Here is an 18,943-nt window from a genome sequence, read left to right on the forward strand (position 1 = left end):
ATTTACTCTTTCGGATAGTAGAAAGACTAGGGGACACTCCATGAAGTTAGCATGGGGCACATTTAAAACTAATAGGAGAAAGTTCTTTTTTACTCAACGCACAATTAAACTCTGGAATTTGTTGCCAGAGAATGTGGTTCGTGCAGTTAGTATAGCTGTGTTTAAAAAAGGATTGGATAAGTTCTTGGAGGAGAAGTCCATTACCTGCTATTAAGTTCACATAGGGGCGGATTTTAAGAGCCCTGCTCGCCTAAATCCGCCCAAATCCGGGCGGATTTAGGCGAGCAGGGCCCTGCGCGCCGGTGAGCCTATTTTACATAGGCTCACCGGCGCGCGCAGACCCCGGGACTCGCGTAAGTCCCGGGGTTCTCAGAGGGGGGCGTGGTTACGGCCCGGGGCGGCCCGGGGGCGTGGCCGCGCCCTCCGGACCCGCCCCCAGGTTGCGTCCCGGCACGCTAGCGGCCCGCTGGCGCGCGGGGATTTACGCCTCCCTCCGGGAGGCGTAAATCCCCCGACAAAGGTAAGGGGGGGGCTTAGACAGGGCCGGGTGGGTGGGTTAGGTAGTGGAAGGGAGGGGAAGGTGAGGGGAGGGCAAAAGGAAGTTCCCTCCGAGGCCGCTCCGAAATCGGAGCGGCCTCGGAGGGAACGGGGGTAGGCCGCGCGGCTCGGCGCGCGCCGGCTATACAGAATTCATAGCCTTGCGCGTGCCGATCCAGGATTTTAGCGGCTCCGCGCGTATCTACTAAAATCCAGCGTACTTTTGCTAGCGCCTGATGCGCCAGCAAAAGTACGCCTATTCGCGTTTTTTGAAAATCTACCCCTTAGAGAATAGCCACTGCCATTAGCAATGGTTACATGGAATAGACTTAGTTTTTGGGTACTTGCCAGGTTCTTATGACCTGGATTGGCCACTGTTGGAAACAGGATGCTGGGCTTGATGGACCCTTGGTCTGACCCAGTATGGCATTTTCTTATATTCTTAAGTCCTTGCACTCACCTGTACTATAAGAGAAGTCCCTGCACTCACCTGTACTGTTGCTAAATCGCAGCTGGATGTATTTCCCAAAGCGACTGCTGTTGTCATTTATGACTGTTTGAGCATTGCCAAAGGCTTCCAGCAAAGGGTTAACCTGAAAGGAAAAATACAGATAAATGAGATGGATATCCCCTGGGAAAATGCCTCCAGACATCGTGCAATTGCCAATCTCATGAGGAAAGGATTTCCTGTTGATGCCAATACCCTTTTCATTGTACTAGCAGAACAGCAGCTCCTACTGCTGAAATGACCATCTGAATGTAGATTTCCTAAGAAAAATGTACTTTGTCAAAACAGATTCACTACATAAAAGCTTTCACATTTGGGTCTCAACTGGATCAGTCTCTTTCTTTATTTCCAGGGTAGCTTGTCTGGATCGCTGTTGCTGTATCCTGCCATTTCTATCAGGCCTGAGGAGGACAGCCTGCATCTGGGGTCCTTGCCGTTGCTAATTAAATGGCCACCCAGCATGCCGAAGCCGCACACCAAAGGGGCACACTCCTTATAGCATCTTTCAACCGTGCAAGGATTTATGGGGAGGAGAAGAAAAGGGAAGGCTCCCTGTCTGTTCCGATATCTAGGAGAGGGTCCATGGGCAATCATGTATGGAGACCTGGAGAACAGATGGGAACCCTACATGAATTTTCAGCTGAGACCTCTCTAAGCTTTAATGCTCCCTCCCCATGACCCCAACCTACCTCTTTCTCCCATGGGAGGGGGCTTGCTAATTTGGGAACCATGAATCTCTCTGGTATTTTTGGTGAACCCCAAGAGACCTCTTGGGACAGAGGATGAAGGTGGTAGTGTCCATTGCTGCAACCGCAGCCCAGTGGAAGGGAACTCTCGATTGTGGAGATGGACAGGTTATCCCACTCACAAGGGAGCAACCATTAGTAGCTATATCTATCCCGTCCCTGGTAGTAGTTAACTTACTAACTGGTGGCTTTGAGGAGGGGTGAATGGAAGGAACCAGCTGAAATAACACTGAGACGTTCGGAGGATTGTGACTCGCACTGAAAACAATCTCAGCCTTTCTATTTCTCAATTGTCTACTTTTACTACAGGAGCAGCTTCTAAGTTATTGGAATATCGAGTCACTAACACTGAGAAGTATAATGTATCTTATCCTGAATCACTATTTATTTATTTATAATCTTTTATATGCCGACAACCGTTTGCACATCGTATCGGTTTACAGATAACTTAAAAACTTTTAGGCATTGCCTTTACATGGAACGGTAACTGTGAACTAAGGAACAACAAACTAAAAATCAAGAGGCCATCAATAAAGAGTGGGTGGCTCGCCAGAATGACGGCTACTGCCTGGAGATAATACCCTTATTCAATAAACATACACATGGTTACTGTGACTCCAACATCGCTCTAAGCTACAAAAGCAAGAGGAAATGTGGAAAAAAGGATTCAGTCACAAAGCGGGGAGTAGCTGGCTTGTTACGGCGGTTACTACCCCAAACCAAATAAGCCTGATACTTCACTTTCAATGCATATCCAGCATAGCTCTCTGCTTCAACGGCAGGGGAGAAGAAAAACTGATACTTCACGCATATCCAGCATAGCTCTCTGCTTCAACGGCAGGGGAGAAGAAAAAAGGATTCGCACTCACAAAGCGGGGAGTAGCTGGCTTGTTACGGCGGTTACTACCCCAAACCAAATGTGCCTGATACTTCACTATCAATGCATATCCAGCATAGCTCCCTGCTTCAACGGCAGGGGAGAAGAAAAACAACCAATAAGGGATGAATAACATAGTCTGGGTAAAGCAAATAAGCATGGGTGTAGCTTGCTTATTGCGGCGGTTACTTCCCCTACAACCCTAACTAATCAAGCTTGATATTTCACTCCATCAATGCTCTCTACATTAATGGTGGGGGTGGAGGGGAAATAGAACCAAAGAGCTAAGAGAAACAGATAAGTATGAGAGGGAAATGTGTGAAGCTTGCTGGGCAGACTGGATGGGCCTTTTGGTCTTCTTCTGCCGTCATTTCTATGTTTCATTTCTATGTTTCTATAATAAACAAGCCTCCGTAGTCACTAACATGAAAGATTGTTTGTATATTCATAGTAAAATACAGTCCCTTGAAAATATTATGAGAGCTAAAAACCTTCATATACTCATTCCCTAAAGCTAGGTAATATCACCATATACTCATTCCCTAAAGCTAGGTTAATATCACCATATACTCATTCCCTAAAACTAGGTTAATATCACCATATACTCATTCCCTAAAGCTAGGTAATATCACCATATACTCATTCCCTAAAGCTAGGTTAATATCACCATATACTCATTCCCTAAAGCTAGGTTAATATCACCATATACTCATTCCCTAAAGCTAGGTTAATATCACCATATACTCATTCCCTAAAGCTAGGTTAATATCATCATATACTCATTCCCTAAAGCTAGGTTAATATCACCATATACTCATTCCCTAAAGCTAGGTTAATATCACCATATACTCATTCCCTAAAGCTAGGTTAATATCACCATATACTCATTCCCTAAAGCTAGGTTAATATCACCATATACTCATTCCCTAAAGCTAGGTTAATATCACCATATACTCATTCCCTAAAGCTAGGTTAATATCATCATATACTCATTCCCTAAAGCTAGGTTAATATCACCATATACTCATTCCCTAAAGCTAGGTAATATCATCATATACTCATTCCCTAAAGCTAGGTAATATCATCATATACTCATTCCCTAAAGCTAGGTTAATATCATCATATACTCATTCCCTAAAGCTAGGTTAATATCACCATATACTCATTCCCTAAAGTTAGGTTAATATCATCATATACTCATTCCCTAAAGCTAGGTTAATATCACCATATACTCATTCCCTAAAGCTAGGTTAATATCACCATATACTCATTCCCTAAAGCTAGGTAATATCATCATATACTCATTCCCTAAAGCTAGGTTAATATCATCATATACTCATTCCCTAAAGCTAGGTTAATATCACCATATACTCATTCCCTAAAGCTAGGTTAATATCATCATATACTCATTCCCTAAAGCTAGGTTAATATCATCATATACTCATTCCCTAAAGCTAGGTAATATCACCATATACTCATTCCCTAAAGCTAGGTTAATATCACCATATATTTATTTATTTATTTATTTTTTATTTTTATATACCGAAAGTTCCTGTATAAAATACATATCACTCCGGTTCACAGGTAACTGAAATAACTACCGCCATGTGGCGGTTTACATGGAACATATCAAACGATTTATATGGAATTACATGAAACATATTAAACGATTTATATTATACTCATTCCCTAAAGCTAGGTTAATATCCTCCCACTGATAATTGTAAATACTCAGAACTGTAAATACCATACCACCACTATGTTCGTCCTCATGTATACATCTACTTTGTTGATCAGTTTTTGCCTCTATTATTTATCCAGATAATCAACTTGTCTTTTTTCTCTATCTTTCCTTTCAAAAACTCCACAATAACGTTAAACATTCTTGCTCCTCACTTTCATCCGTTCTTCCTCAACGTCGACTATAAATAACATCTCCTTATATAACCAATTTGTTGTTCCATGTTCCTTGTAAAGGCTTCACCTTCTTATATGGTGATACTCTCTAAGTTTCATGTAAACCGATACGATGTGCAAACGGATATAGATATATAAAAAATAATAAATAAATAAATCGCCTGAGAAGTTGATTAGGAAATATTCTAAAGAGATATTACAAATAGCTAAGGAGAAAGAACTTGATCTTTCTAGATGCTTTTATGTACCTGAGAATAAAAAACAAGTTAAGGCAGAGGATAATATGGATGACTAATTCCCAGGATATACCTGCAACAAGAGTTACTTTATTTCTTTTGTTGCAGAAGGTGATAAAGAGTTAATTTTACATCAATACTTTAAATATAAGTCAGAAAACGTTTGTGGTGCTACTATGCAGATATTTTGTGATGTTGCATGTGAGACACACAGTTACGTAGCAGACCATTCCTCTCCTGGGGTGCTCTTTATCTGCAGAGTTTACATCCATGCTCAGAGGGAAAAGCACGAGCACAGATCCTCCTGCCGCTCTCATGTGCACGGTTACTATTTATGCACGGTTATGTAGAAGACCATTCCTCTCCTGGGGTGCTCTTTACAGCCATCCTCAGAGGGAAAAGCACGAGCACAGATCCTCCTGCCGCTCTCATGTGCACGGTTACTATTTATGCACGGTTACGTAGAAGACCATTCCTCTCCTGGGGTGCTCTTTACAGCCATCCTCAGAGGGAAAAGCACGAGCTCAGATCCTCCTGCCCCTGTCATGTGCACGGTTACTATTTATGCACGGTTATGTAGAAGACCATTCCTCTCCTGGGGTGCTCTTTACATCCATCCTCAGAGGGAAAAGCACGAGCACAGATCCTACTGCTGCTCTCATGTGCACGGTTACTATTTATGCACGGTTATGTAGAAGACCATTCTTCTCCTGGGGTGCTCTTTACATCCATCCTCAGAGGGAAAAGCACGAGCACAGATCCTCCTGCCGCTCTCATGTGCACGGTTACTATTTATGCACGGTTATGTAGAAGACCATTCCTCTCCTGGGGTGCTCTTTACATCCATCCTCAGAGGGAAAAGCACGAGCTCAGATCCTCCTGCTGCTCTCATGTGCACAGTTACGTAGAAGACCATTCCTCTCCTGGGGTGCTCTTTACAGCCATCCTCAGAGGGAAAAGCACGAGCTCAGATCCTCCTGCCCCTGTCATGTGCACGGTTACTATTTATGCATGGTTATGTAGAAGACCATTCCTCTCCTGGGGTGCTCTTTACATCCATCCTCAGAGGGAAAAGCATGAGCACAGATCCTACTGCTGCTCTCATGTGCACGGTTACTATTTATGCACGGTTATGTAGAAGACCATTCTTCTCCTGGGGTGCTCTTTACATCCATCCTCAGAGGGAAAAGCACGAGCACAGATCCTCCTGCCGCTCTCATGTGCACGGTTACTATTTATGCACGGTTATGTAGAAGACCATTCCTCTCCTGGGGTGCTCTTTACATCCATCCTCAGAGGGAAAAGCACGAGCTCAGATCCTCCTGCTGCTCTCATGTGCACAGTTACGTAGAAGACCATTCCTCTCCTGGGGTGCTCTTTACATCCATGCTCAGAGGGAAAAGCACGAGCACAGATCCTCCTGCTGCTCTCATGTGCACGGTTACTATTTATGCACGGTTATGTAGAAGACCATTCCTCTCTCCTGGGGTGCTCTTTACATCCATCCTCAGAGGGAAAAGCACGAGCTCAGATCCTCCTGCTGCTCTCATGTGCACGGTTACTATTTATGCACGGTTATGTAGAAGATCATTCCTCTCCTGGGGTGCTCTTTATCTGCAGAGTTTACATCCATCCTCAGAGGGAAAAGCACGAGCACAGATCCTCCTGCTGCTCTCATGTGCACGGTTACTATTTATGCATGGTTATGTAGAAGACCATTCCTCTCCTGGGGTGCTCTTTACATCCATCCTCAGAGGGAAAAGCACGAGCTCAGATCCTCCTGCCCCTGTCATGTGCACGGTTACTATTTATGCACGGTTATGTAGAAGACCATTCCTCTCCTGGGGTGCTCTTTACATCCATGCTCAGAGGGAAAAGCACGAGCACAGATCTTCCTGCTGCTCTCATGTGCACGGTTATATTTATGCAGGGTTACGTAGAAGACCATTCCTCTCCTGGGGTGCTCTTTACATCCATGCTCAGAGGGAAAAGCACGAGCACAGATCCTCCTGCTGCTCTCATGTGCACGGTTATGTAGAAGACCATTCCTCTCCTGGGGTGCTCTTTATCTGCAGAGTTTACATCCATCCTCAGAGGGAAAAGCACGAGCACAGATCCTCCTGCTGCTCTCATGTGCACGGTTACTATTTATGCACGGTTACGTAGAAGACCATTCCTCTCCTGGGGTGCTCTTTATCTGCAGAGTTTACATCCATCCTCAGAGGGAAAAGCACGAGCACAGATCTTCCTGCTGCTCTCATTTGCACGGTTACTATTTATGCACGGTTACGTAGAAGACCATTCCTCTCCTGAGGTGCTCTTTACATCCATGCTCAGAGGGAAAAGCACGAGCACAGATCCTCCTGCTGCTCTCATGTGCACAGTTACGTAGAAGACCATTCCTCTCCTGGGGTGCTCTTTACATCCACGCTCAGAGGGAAAAGCACGAGCACAGATCTTCCTGCCCTGTCATGTGCACGGTTACTATTTATGTACGGTTATGTAGAAGACCATTCCTCTCCTGGGGTGCTCTTTACATCCATCCTCAGAGGGAAAAGCACGAGCACAGATCTTCCTGCCGCTCTCATGTGCACGGTTACTATTTATGTACGGTTATGTAGAAGACCATTCCTCTCCTGGGGCTCTCTTTACATCCATGCTCAGAGGGAAAAGCACGAGCACAGATCCTCCTGCCGCTCTCATGTGCACGGTTACTATTTATGTACGGTTATGTAGAAGACCATTCCTCTCCTGGGGTGCTCTTTACATCCATGCTCAGAGGGAAAAGCACGAGCACAGATCTTCCTGCCGCTCTCATGTGCACGGTTACTATGTATGCATCATGCACAGGTGCCAACTCCTCCCCAGCACTGCCCCTGGAAACTCCTCTCCTATCTGCGCATAACTTTACCTGCAGGTCATGAAATCCATTTTCAAAGAGCCCCCCAACTCCATTCGTAAAACTTTATGCACAGGACTGATGTTTATAATTACCCTCCAAACACAAGCATAGAACATTACAATAAAATGGCAAAGCGTAAAACAGCAACAGCTCATAGTCCCTGTCAAGGCGGACTCTCCGTCAGCACACCTCATCATTACAGAAATAACAGCACAGAAAGCAAAATGTCTGAGCATGCAAAGCAGGTGCAGCCTCCCCACTACCTCATGCTGCTGAGAACTGGGGATCTCAGAAGAGCGTGTGCCAGACTAGAGGGATGCAGGGGAGCGTACGGAGAGGTAAGAGCAGCAGAAAAGGCAGGTGATAACGAGACTCATCTGCAGGATTACGTCCAGTTTTGGAGATCCTGCTTGTGGTAAAATATAAGTAGAATGGAGGAGGTCCAGAGAGGATCTATCAGCAAGGTGCAGACCTCGCATGAGATGAGACTTAATGACTTGTAGAATTATACCCCAGAGGCAAGCGATACGGACTTTTACATACCTGAAAGGATTTAGGAGGGTCTGCATATAACCAGGAAGTCCCTTTACAGGCAGGTCATTAACCTGTAACATTGCCCAATATCACCCCTTCCACTTTCAAATCCTAAACCCAAATCCTAATCCCAGCTAACCTGGGATTTCTCTTTGGACATCCAGCAGATCGCTGACCAGGTGAATGGCAATAAAAGCAAACAGTGAGGCAGCGCTCCTGGCTAATGAACCCATGGGGTAATCTGGAGCCTTAAAGCTTCCTCAGTACTTTAACCCTGGATGAGGTTAATGGAAAGGTGCAAGGTTATTACTCTTCCAGCTATGCTGACCCTAGGCCACCTCTGAGGCACTGACCTCTACAATAACAACCAAAGATAATGCTCCCATCATCGTGTGCTAATCAGTCTCAGATTACTCATCTTGCCCTATGTTTCTGCAGGCAGGAGATCCGTGTACCATCTGTACCCAGGAAGATATCCTTCAGGCCCTGCTACAAGTTTGTCAGTTCTCCATCCATAGCTGCGTGTGCTTTCACAGCTTTGTGGTTACATACAGCTCCATGATCCCTCCGAGTACCTCCCTCACCCTGTTCCTGAGCCTTCATTCACCTGCAGGATTTACTGCTCTATCAGCACAGCTCCATGATCCCTCCGAGTACCTCCCTCACCCTGTTCCTGAGCCTTCATTCACCTGCAGGATTTACTGCTCTATCGGCACAGCTCCATGATCCCTCCGAGTACCTCCCTCACCCTGTTCCTGAGCCTTCATTCACCTGCAGGATTTACTGCTCTATCAGCACAGCTCCATGATCCCTCCGAGTACCTCCCTCACCCTGTTCCTGAGCCTTCATTCACCTGCAGGATTTGCTGCTCTATCAGCACAGCTCCATGATCCTTCTGAGTACCTCCCTCACCCTGTTCCTGAGCCTTCATTCACCTGCAGGATTTGCTGCTCTATCGGCACAGCTCCATGATCTGTCTGACCACCTCCCCACCCTGATCCCGAGCCTTCACCTGCAGGATTTGCTGCTCTATCGGCACAGCTCCATGATCCCTCCGAGTACCTCCCTCACCCTGTTCCTGAGCCTTCATTCACCTGCAGGATTTGCTGCTCTATCGGCACAGCTCCATGATCTGTCTGACCACCTCCCCACCCTGATCCCGAGCTTTCACCTGCAGGATCTGCTGCTCTATCGGCACAGCTCCATGATCTGTCTGACCACCTCCCCACCCTGATCCCGAGCCTTCACCTGCAGGATTTGCTGCTCTATCGGCACAGCTCCATGATCTGTCTGACCACCTCCCCACCCTGATCCCGAGCCTTCACCTGCAGGATCTGCTGCTCTATCGGCACAGCTCCATGATCTGTCTGACCACCTCCCCACCCTGATCCCGAGCCTTCACCTGCAGGATTTGCTGCTCTATCGGCACAGCTCCATGATCTGTCTGACCACCTCCCCACCCTGATCCCGAGCCTTCACCTGCAGGATCTGCTGCTCTATCGGCACAGCTCCATGATCTGTCTGACCACCTCCCCACCCTGATCCCGAGCCTTCACCTGCAGGATCTGCTGCTCTATCGGCACAGCTCCATGATCTGTCTGACCACCTCCCCACCCTGATCCCGAGCCTTCACCTGCAGGATCTGCTGCTCCAGTTGAGAGTTCCCGTGGCACAGCTCCATGATCTGTCTCAGAAGCAGTTTTGTGCTTTCAGTCTTCCCTGTTCCACTCTCACCACTGCCAACAGAAAGAAAATATTGAATACAGCAGAGATATTCAGTGCATTTTATTCACCTGATTATTAATATTTGGGATAGAGCAGGGGGATGAGAGCCTGGCAATAGTACTAAGAGCTTCAAATGAATTCTTAAAGGTGCGAGCTCCATTCTCAGCTGCCCGCATTTCTTACAACCCCCATCTGTCACCAAGAGAGGCAGACACCTCTCCTCAAAGCAAGACCTGGATCAGCAGCTCAGAATCAAATCTCCATGACCTGAAAACAGAAAACACCAGAAAACAGTTTCTTCCTCAAAGAAGCTAAGAGTGGATGATATGTGCACCTGGCTACTCACAGAGACTGAAAGCCAATGAGAAACTCAGTAACACGGACCCACTGCAAGTCTGCTGCCCTGGAGGCTCTGTGTGTGGTGCAGGGGATTCAGGGACTGGGAGCTCAACCTTCCATTTTGTGATTTTTTTTTTTTTTTTTTTGCAGTTTTATATTTATTATAACCTGCATAACAAACACAGACCGATACAATAAAGTGCGCCCAGGGTAGCACGCCGTTTTACGCAATTTAGAAACAGTATCCGGGCACCCAAAACAGTAAATTTATAAGCGCATCCATAGCGTGCACGCGAGACTGTGAGCAGACAATTGCGCCTGCCACATGTAAATAGCATGCTAATGACTTGATTAGCTAGTACCCTCGTACAAAGTAGCACGTCCATAACGAGCTTTTTACTGTGTATAATTTTGCACCTACCCTGCCCCTGGCATTAGTGTGGTGGCGCTACTCATGGCAGATGTATCAGATAGCATCCAAGATGGATTATCTGTACATTTTTGCTTTGCTAGCTTTTTTCTTACATATGAAAGCAAGAATAAAGAATGCTAGACAAAGGAGAGCGACTCCTGAGAAAAACCAAACACAAGAAAACCCGGCACCAAGACCCGAGGAAGTAAGAAATGGTCGTCCATAAGGAAAGCATGTATTTCTAGTCATTGACCCGTGCGCGACTCATTCATAACACGTTCACCTCATCTTAGCTGGACGTCTTTAACTGGTCGAAAAATGGCCGAAACCGATGCCTGCTTTGGACGTTCAAGCAAGGCCAGCAACGTACATGGACATCCAATAAATTTATTCAGGCTATTCTTACATACAACAGGCTGATACTTGATCCTGTATGGTATGTCTTATGTTTTTATGCTCTTTTGTTTCTGATACAGGCCAAAGCCTTCTATGGACCATGTCGGCAATGTATCTTTCACCCACTGACAACTCTCTTTGGGTTGCCCGAGCAAAATGTGGTGCAAAGGCACTAGCTCAGCTCACGGGCAATTCGGACCCTATATGAAGACCTGCGCAGTGACCTTGACCCCCGTGGCCAATTGCAACCATGCTGTGCCTGGGTTGACGAAACTTCTGGCTGCTTTACATTTTTTTGCCACCGGAAGTTTTCAGAATCCAGTTGGAATCATTGCAGGGATGACCCAGGCCTCGTTCTCACGGCATTTCACACAGGTCTTGAAGGAAATGATGAGGCGCTTGAGGAAGTACATTGCGTTTCCTAAGGACCAAGTGCAACTGCAAGAGATCTGCAATGGGTTCATGGCAATTGCAAAGATGTTGAATGTGTCGAGTGCCATTGACTGCACTCATATTGCATCGACCCCAGAGTCAGAAGAGGAGAGTTCCTTCTGGAACCGCAAGCAATTCCATTCGATGAATGTGCAAGGTGTATGTGATGCGCACCTTCAAATCCTTAATGTTGTTGCAAGGTTTCCTGGGAGTTGCCATGACTCTTACATTCTTGCACATTCATTGTTTGAAGCCCATTTCCCACAGGGAAGATACAGTGATGGCTGGCGGCTCGGTAAGTGCCATTGTCTATGGGATGGGATTCTAGATAGCGGTGGGATGATGGCATGCGTTAAGGACTGTGGTGTTAGGGTGGTTAGGTATACAATAGAGTATATGTATATTTATATGCGATGTTTATGCTTGCTGTTGTCACGATATTGTTTTTTTTATGCATTCTTGGTTACACCTTACATAGGTGATGGCGGCTATGGCTGTAAGCCCTGGTTGCTAACTCCGCTCCAGTCCCCACACACGGCAGCAGAAATACACTATAATGAGGCTCATGCCAGTATGAGAAATGTGATAAGAGTGGACCTTTGGAGTACTGAAAAGCAGTTTCAGATGCCTGGATCACTATGGTGGAGCCCTGCAATACAGTGCAGAAAAGGTAGCCTACTGCATGCTACACAACATTTGTTTGTGATTTGGTGTGCATGCTGAGGTTGCAGAAAACTTGCCGCCATATCCACCTCTGGAACCAGCTGCAGAGGTGGACCACACAGCGCGGGGCTATGATGTTCACAGAAGGATCATCGAGACTTATTTCTTGTGTGTTATTAATTACATCTATAACTCTTGACCTCTTGTCTGGATATTGATGCGCTCTTTATTCAATGAAATGCCTCTGCAAAATCTTTTATATTTTCCTTATTATAACAGTACATTAGCTGCATATCTTGACTGGAGTCGTCATCTATGCCTCGCAATATCTAGCACCATCCCCTTGGTCTCTCACTATCATGCTTGGGGAGCAAAAGCTAAATCCTGACTTGTGTTTTACTTCAGGAGCTGTGATCCAAGGATGTAAGATGTTCCCAGCACCAAAAAGAATTTTATATATACTATTTTTATTCTGGGTCAATAAATGTTTGGAATTTAGTTAGCGACTCTGTTCTCTGTCATTTACATCACTCTCCCTGTCCAAGGTGTCCATATTTTGGCCTGCCTCGGACATTCAAACATCAGCAACGTGGGGGGGCCTTCGCTGACACCAGAGGCAGGGGTGCCTTGCAAGGCCTGTTCCTTCGGCATCTCTTCTCTAGACCCAACCCACAGAGCGTCCTGATTTTGTTGTCCAAGAGGCTCCACATGTCCTTCAGAAATGAACAACCAAGGCCTTTCCAAGGCGTCTGTTTCGGCCTGCCTTGGACATTCAAGCACCAGCAACGTGCGGAGCCCTCATGGATGCCCGAGGCAGGGACACCTTGCAAGCCCTGTTCCTTTGGCATCCCTACTCTAGACCCAACCCGCAGCACATCCTGATTTTGGCATCCATGAGGCTCTGCATGTCCTTCAGAAATAAACGGCCAAGGCCTTTCCAATGCATCAGTTTCAGCCTGCCTTGCACTTTCAAGCACCAGCAACGTGCGGAGCCTTCACGGACACCAGAAGCAGGGATGCAAGAGCATGTATGACCACCCCCTGCAGCCATGCCCAGACGGCCATTTTGAGCATAGTGTTGGGTAGCCAATCCACGGGGAAGGTTACTCAACTTTTCTGATGCAGATGTCAGGCTCTTGGCAGAGTTAATTGTGGAAGACGAACAGCATCTCTACTTTTGCCCTGGGTGCCCAGGGGACCTGGATTGGGCCGATGAGGCCTGGCAGGCACTCAGGGCAACTTTCAACACCCAAGTTTCCTTCCCAAGGGAGGTAAGTTCAGAGGCGAGTTGGAGAATAATATGCCTAGTACTGGGTTCTATTATCAGGTGGGGAGGAGAATATGGCTAATACTAGGGCGTCTATGTTCTAGGTTGTTCTAGGCCAAATGGTAGAGAATCTATGTTTGTGTCATCCGGAAGGTACTGCGTGCCCAACACAACCATGGATGCCTTGGAAAGGCCAAGGCAATAGGGGTGTGAGAGACCAAAATGAGTATTGGATGTCTGTTTACAGTTGTGATGCGGATAAAGGATGTGCACGCGGAGGAGGTCTTTAGTGCGCATGATCGTGGACGTCCGTCCCCGCAGCCTCTCCAAGACATCCACTTTGTGCGGTGCTTTCCATACAAAACAAGATGGCTGCCCAAGATTAGCGAAGGGGATGTCCGGCTGCTGGCCCAAATTCATAGTGGCAGATGGGAGGCACCTGTATTTTCACTGTGGATGCCCACAGACTGGAATCAGATTAATGAGGCCTGGCTGGTGCTCAGGAGGGAAAATATTATTCAAAATTGCAGGCATAGATCAATTTTTTGCATTCTTAAAAATGTTATATTTCTTTTCTTTGTCACCAGGTCAAGGCATTGAAAAAGAGGGCCGGAGACTACGCAGGGAGGACCGGGAGTTCCTTCAGGGCTTGCACGCCCGGCCTGGGCCACAGGATGGTATGTGTTGTTGGTTTCACATCAAACTTGTAAATACTATACAAAAGGTGAATACAGTGTTGTGATCATGCAAGAGGTGTAAGAAGTGTGAGGTCTTAAATGTTTAATTATGTCAATTACAAATAGTAAGCACACTATCTCCACCCTGCCATTTGGGATCTTTTCCCTGTGCACATTAGTAACGCTTTCATATTTCTCATTTCAGACACCTCTAGTGCTTTGGAGGAGGAGGAAGATGAGGGGGCAAGGCCTCCTCCACCATCACCACCGCCACCACCCTCGCCACCCCCACAACAAGGTTTGCCTTTAACAGTACCAGCCTATATAAACTATGAGCAATTATTATTTAACTCTGTCAAGCTCGCCTGTCTCATTTCCCATACTTTGAACCCTAGTAATAATTTCTTATTTCTCATTTTGGATGCCTCCAGCAACGGGGAGATGAAGGAAGCACCACCACCACCGCCACAGCAAGAGGCTGCACCTCCATCACCCATTTCTCCAGCCCCACCAGCCATGGAGGCCGAGGAGGTCATCATTGACAACAATGACCGGGTCACGCCAGAGGCATCAGGAGCAGGTCGCCGGTTCCTCGAGTCCAGTGCAGCATCTGGGGAAGGGCCACAAGAGCAAGGCAGGCTCTCTCCCATGGAGGCACGCCTGGATGCTGTGCTGGCTCTCCAGTTGACCCATGGTCTGGATGTCAAGGAGGGCTTGGCAGTGCAGATAGTGGCCATCTTGCAGGCCTTGTGGCATGGCCAGCAGGAAATTATTGAGCTGCTGCAATCCATGGCAACAGCTCAATCGCTGGTCATGCCCCGGGCTCCATAAAATCAGCCACCATCTCCCCGTCGTCAATGACCATGCTCCTCCTCTCCATTCCTGCCTCCACTTTTAATATTTTGTTCAAAAAATATTTAAATTTAAGAAAAATAATAATTTGAATACAAACTGTTGGTGGTTGTCCTGTGTACATAGCATTCGAGGGAGGTTGGATTTAATTGTATGATGTTACAGATGCTGTAGGTGGTAGTGGTGGGTATGGGAGGGGCAAAGGATGATGATACAAGGGGAGAGGCATGACAGATGGTTGGAGAAGAGGGGAGGGAGACGGCAATGATAAGATATGATCCGATATGTTTTATATTTGCATGGGTTAAAAATCATGTTTAATGTCGGTGACTAATTACCTGGAATAGTTCTGGGCCAGGGTCCCCACCTTTATCAAAACAAGAGCACATAAATAAGAAACAGAATTCATTGCTTTCATAGGTAAAATACTTTTATTTCACCAATAGTCATGGGTGGTTTCCAGACTGCAAAACAGCGGCTACATCCTGGATGGCACTGCTCAGTTCATTATCAGCCTGGAATGAGTAGCCACTACCCCTGTGATCTCTGTGCATATTTGCTTGAGTTCCTGGAGCATTAACTCATTGTGTTGGTCTGGTCATGATGTTATTTCAGACATGAAGTGCTCGTTTAGCCCATCAATACCAAATAACACCTCTTCCAGGTCACGTACCACTGTTGCCTGATCCTGGTCTGGTGCCGCAGATGCCTCACGTCCCTGGGTTCGTGATGTGACTTTGACCAGGTTTAGTGTGAAGGGCCTGGGTATCACCATCCTGTCCTTGTTCGCTGGGAGACTCCTTGGTGGACATTGAGAAAACAAATTCCGGCGTGGCAATGGATTCATTCTCTTCCTCTGCAACTTCTGTGGAGAAAGATGGAGAGAGACAAGTTGAAGTTCTAGTTCTCAACTATTGCCCTCCCAAGAGCCCTAAAGAAAAAAATGCAATGCAAACAAGAAGGCACCAAATGCATACCTTCATTCGCTCCAGTGTCTGCACCGTACAGTGCAGCCACATTGGCCACAACCTCTGGCCACGCAGTACTCAGAACAAGCTCTTCAAGGAGTGTCAAAACAATATTACATGGTGGCCCTCCACCGATTCTGCTTCAGCTTTGGCGTCCTTTTCTTTATCCTCCCTTCTAGTGTCGCGCCACCGGTGCTGGATCTGTTTGACCTCCCTGAGTGTAACAGACAGGAAGCTGACATCCAGCCCAATCCTCTCCCAAATCCGTTTCTTCGTAGAGCAAGAAGCCTTAGATTTGAAGAGAACTCTGTAGTTCTTGCAGAGAGTGTGGCACAGTAGCTCCTTCTCAGTGTCCGTAAAGCGAGCATCACGTGTTTGCTTCTTGGATAGTTGGCTACCTCTAGTGCCTGCCTCACTCAACGCACAATAAAGCTCTGGAATTTGTTGCCAGAGGATGTGGTTAGTGCAGTTAGTGTAGCTGGGTTCAAAAAAGGTTTGGATAAGTTCTTGGAGGAGAAGTCCATTAATAGCTATTAATCAATTATACTTAGGGAATAGCCACTGCTATTAATTGCATCAGTAGCATGGGATCTTCTTAGTGTTTGGGTAATTGCCAGGTTCTTGTGGCCTGGTTTGGCCTCTGTTGGAAACAGGATGCTGGGCTTGATGGACCCTTAGTCTGACCCAGAATGGCAATTTCTTATGTTCTTATGAATTTTCAAGAAGACTCTTTACCAGTAAAAATGTTGCGAGCAGTAATTTTTTATGGGTTTCATTGCTGCTTTTTTTTTTTATTCTAAATATTACTACCCTTATAATAAGGCTTGGGGGTAACTGCCCAGACTACCCTTAAGAGAAACATGGGTAGTAGAAAAACTGCACTGACTGGCAGATATTATCATGAGAAGTTTGCTGGGCAGACTGGATAGACCATTTGGTCCTTTTCTGCCGTCATTACTATGTTACTCTATTATAAGAATAACTTTATGAGTTCCAGTAAAACAAATGTCAAGGGTCCATTAGGCCCAGTATCCTCTTTCCAAAAGTGGCCAGTCCAGGTCACAAGTATGAGACAAGATCCTAAAAGGTAGATAGTGTCTATGCTGCTTATCCCAGGAATAAGTAGTAGCTTTCCCCAAGTCTACCTGATTAATAACGATGGATGGACTTTTCCAAACCTATTTTAAACCCAGCTACACTAACTGCCTTTACTGCATCATCCAGCAATGAATTCCAGAGCTTAATTATGCGTTGAGTGAAAAATATTTTTTTCCAATTTCTTTTAAATGTGTTTAGTAACCATTTTATTTATGGTTTTTATATACCGGACTTCGTAGGATTACATCAGTTCGGTTTACATTATAACTTCAAAATCAGCAAAACAGAGGCTTTACATAGAACTTATAGGAAAACAGTGAATAAAACAAAATTAAATAAACTATATAATGAACGAGGCTTAAATAGAGAGACTTAAATAGAGGTTGTTGGATAACTGAGATGGTATGGAGAGAAATGGTTGGGGGATCATGGAGTGTCCCCTAGTCTTTTTATTTTTAGAAGGAGTAAACAACCAATTTGTATTTACCCATTCCACTCCACTCATGATCTTAAAGACCTCTATCATATCCCCCCTCAGCCGTCTCTTCTCCAAGCTGAACAGCCCTAACCTCTTCAGCCTTTCCTCATAGGGGAGCTGTTCCATCCCCTTATCATTTTGGTCGCCCTTCTCTGTACCTTTTTTTTTTTTTTTTTTTAATTCTGCTGTCTTTTCTGATGAGCAGAACTGCACACAGTACTCTGGGTACAGTCTCACCATGGAGTAATAAAGGTATTGATAGAGGACCTGGTTAAATCCCCACTGTGATACGAGGCCCACTCCCCTACCTGATGACGATGCACTGGTTCTGCAGTCCTGTTGCCCATCGTCCCCTCATGGCCTCATAGGCTCGTGCAGCCACAGCAAAGATATGCGGCGGGAGGCAACTCTTATCATGGTTCTTGTACATCTCCGACACCTACAGAGAAACAATTAACAGAGCTCATTCAAATCTAGGATCCTTTCTGTCATCCATAGCGAGGACTGGCCGAGAGAGCTCAGGGAAAGATACTACTTCCTCCTTGCAAGGAGGTGATTTGTTCAGACGATTACAATAAGGGCTGAAAAATAAATCTGTTGGGTCATCAACTGTGACCAAAATCCAAGAGTCGGCCGCAGCAGAAGGTAACAGATGGTGAAAAAGTGCAAGAGCATGCATGCATCTCAGCAGTCAAGTTACTGCCTTTCACTAGTGTAGTGCAGGAAAAGGGACATCAGATGGCTATACTCGTCGTGGGTGGCAATGTGAGCATCTAGGATCGAGCAGCTATAACCTCTCCTTTTCAGGGTTATCGTACTCCTTGATCCTCACTATGCCCACTAAATGTAAGAGTAAAGTGTGGATTTCCCTGCTGAAACCTCAAGCACAGGCCGGATCACTTCCTGAACATGAGCTGGGTGTGCTGCAGAGGTAAAGGAGTGCCAGACCTGCTGGAAGAGGTGGTGTTCATCTCCCTCCAGACTCTGCTGCAAGCCGCATTCTAGCCCGGACGTATTCCTGGTGCCGAGTGAGAGAAAGCTGCTGGTAGATTAGGGGAGACCTCTCTGCTTGCTACCTTTCCCATTCGGGGAGTCCAGGGGAGAGCTGGATCCGTGGAGAGTCCAGAACTCAGAACCTTGGATCCCTTGGTGTCTTCTGAGCACGAGTCCATAGTCAAACCCTGGGACTCGCTTTGGGTGACATTTGGGCTGTCCTTGTAGGACTGGAGCCCCTGTAAAATGACAGTTCCCTTCTGGTGAAGATGTTAAAATGCTGAGTATTGCACAAGATTCAGACTCTAAGCAGCTCAGGGAGACTTTTGGGGCAGTGAAGAAGATGATGTGTGAATGCCTCATCGATTCCAGATGAGCTGTACACA

The 18,943-nt window shown here is 46.2% G+C and overlaps 1 protein-coding gene across 1 annotated transcript in view; it reads right to left on the reverse strand.

Annotated features, from left to right (window-relative positions):
* LOC115079676 (myosin-IIIb-like) overlaps positions 1–18,943 on the reverse strand; it is a gene marked incomplete in the record, with an annotated part of 167,255 nt that overhangs the window by 102,723 nt on the left and 45,589 nt on the right. The window contains 3 exon segments of the mRNA XM_029583432.1: positions 1,028–1,130; positions 9,891–9,993; positions 17,873–18,003. Of these exon segments, the coding sequence (XP_029439292.1) occupies positions 1,028–1,130; positions 9,891–9,993; positions 17,873–18,003 (337 nt within the window).

This window comes from Rhinatrema bivittatum, chromosome 1 (genome assembly GCF_901001135.1).
Source record: "Rhinatrema bivittatum chromosome 1, aRhiBiv1.1, whole genome shotgun sequence".
NCBI lineage: Eukaryota > Metazoa > Chordata > Amphibia > Gymnophiona > Rhinatrematidae > Rhinatrema > Rhinatrema bivittatum.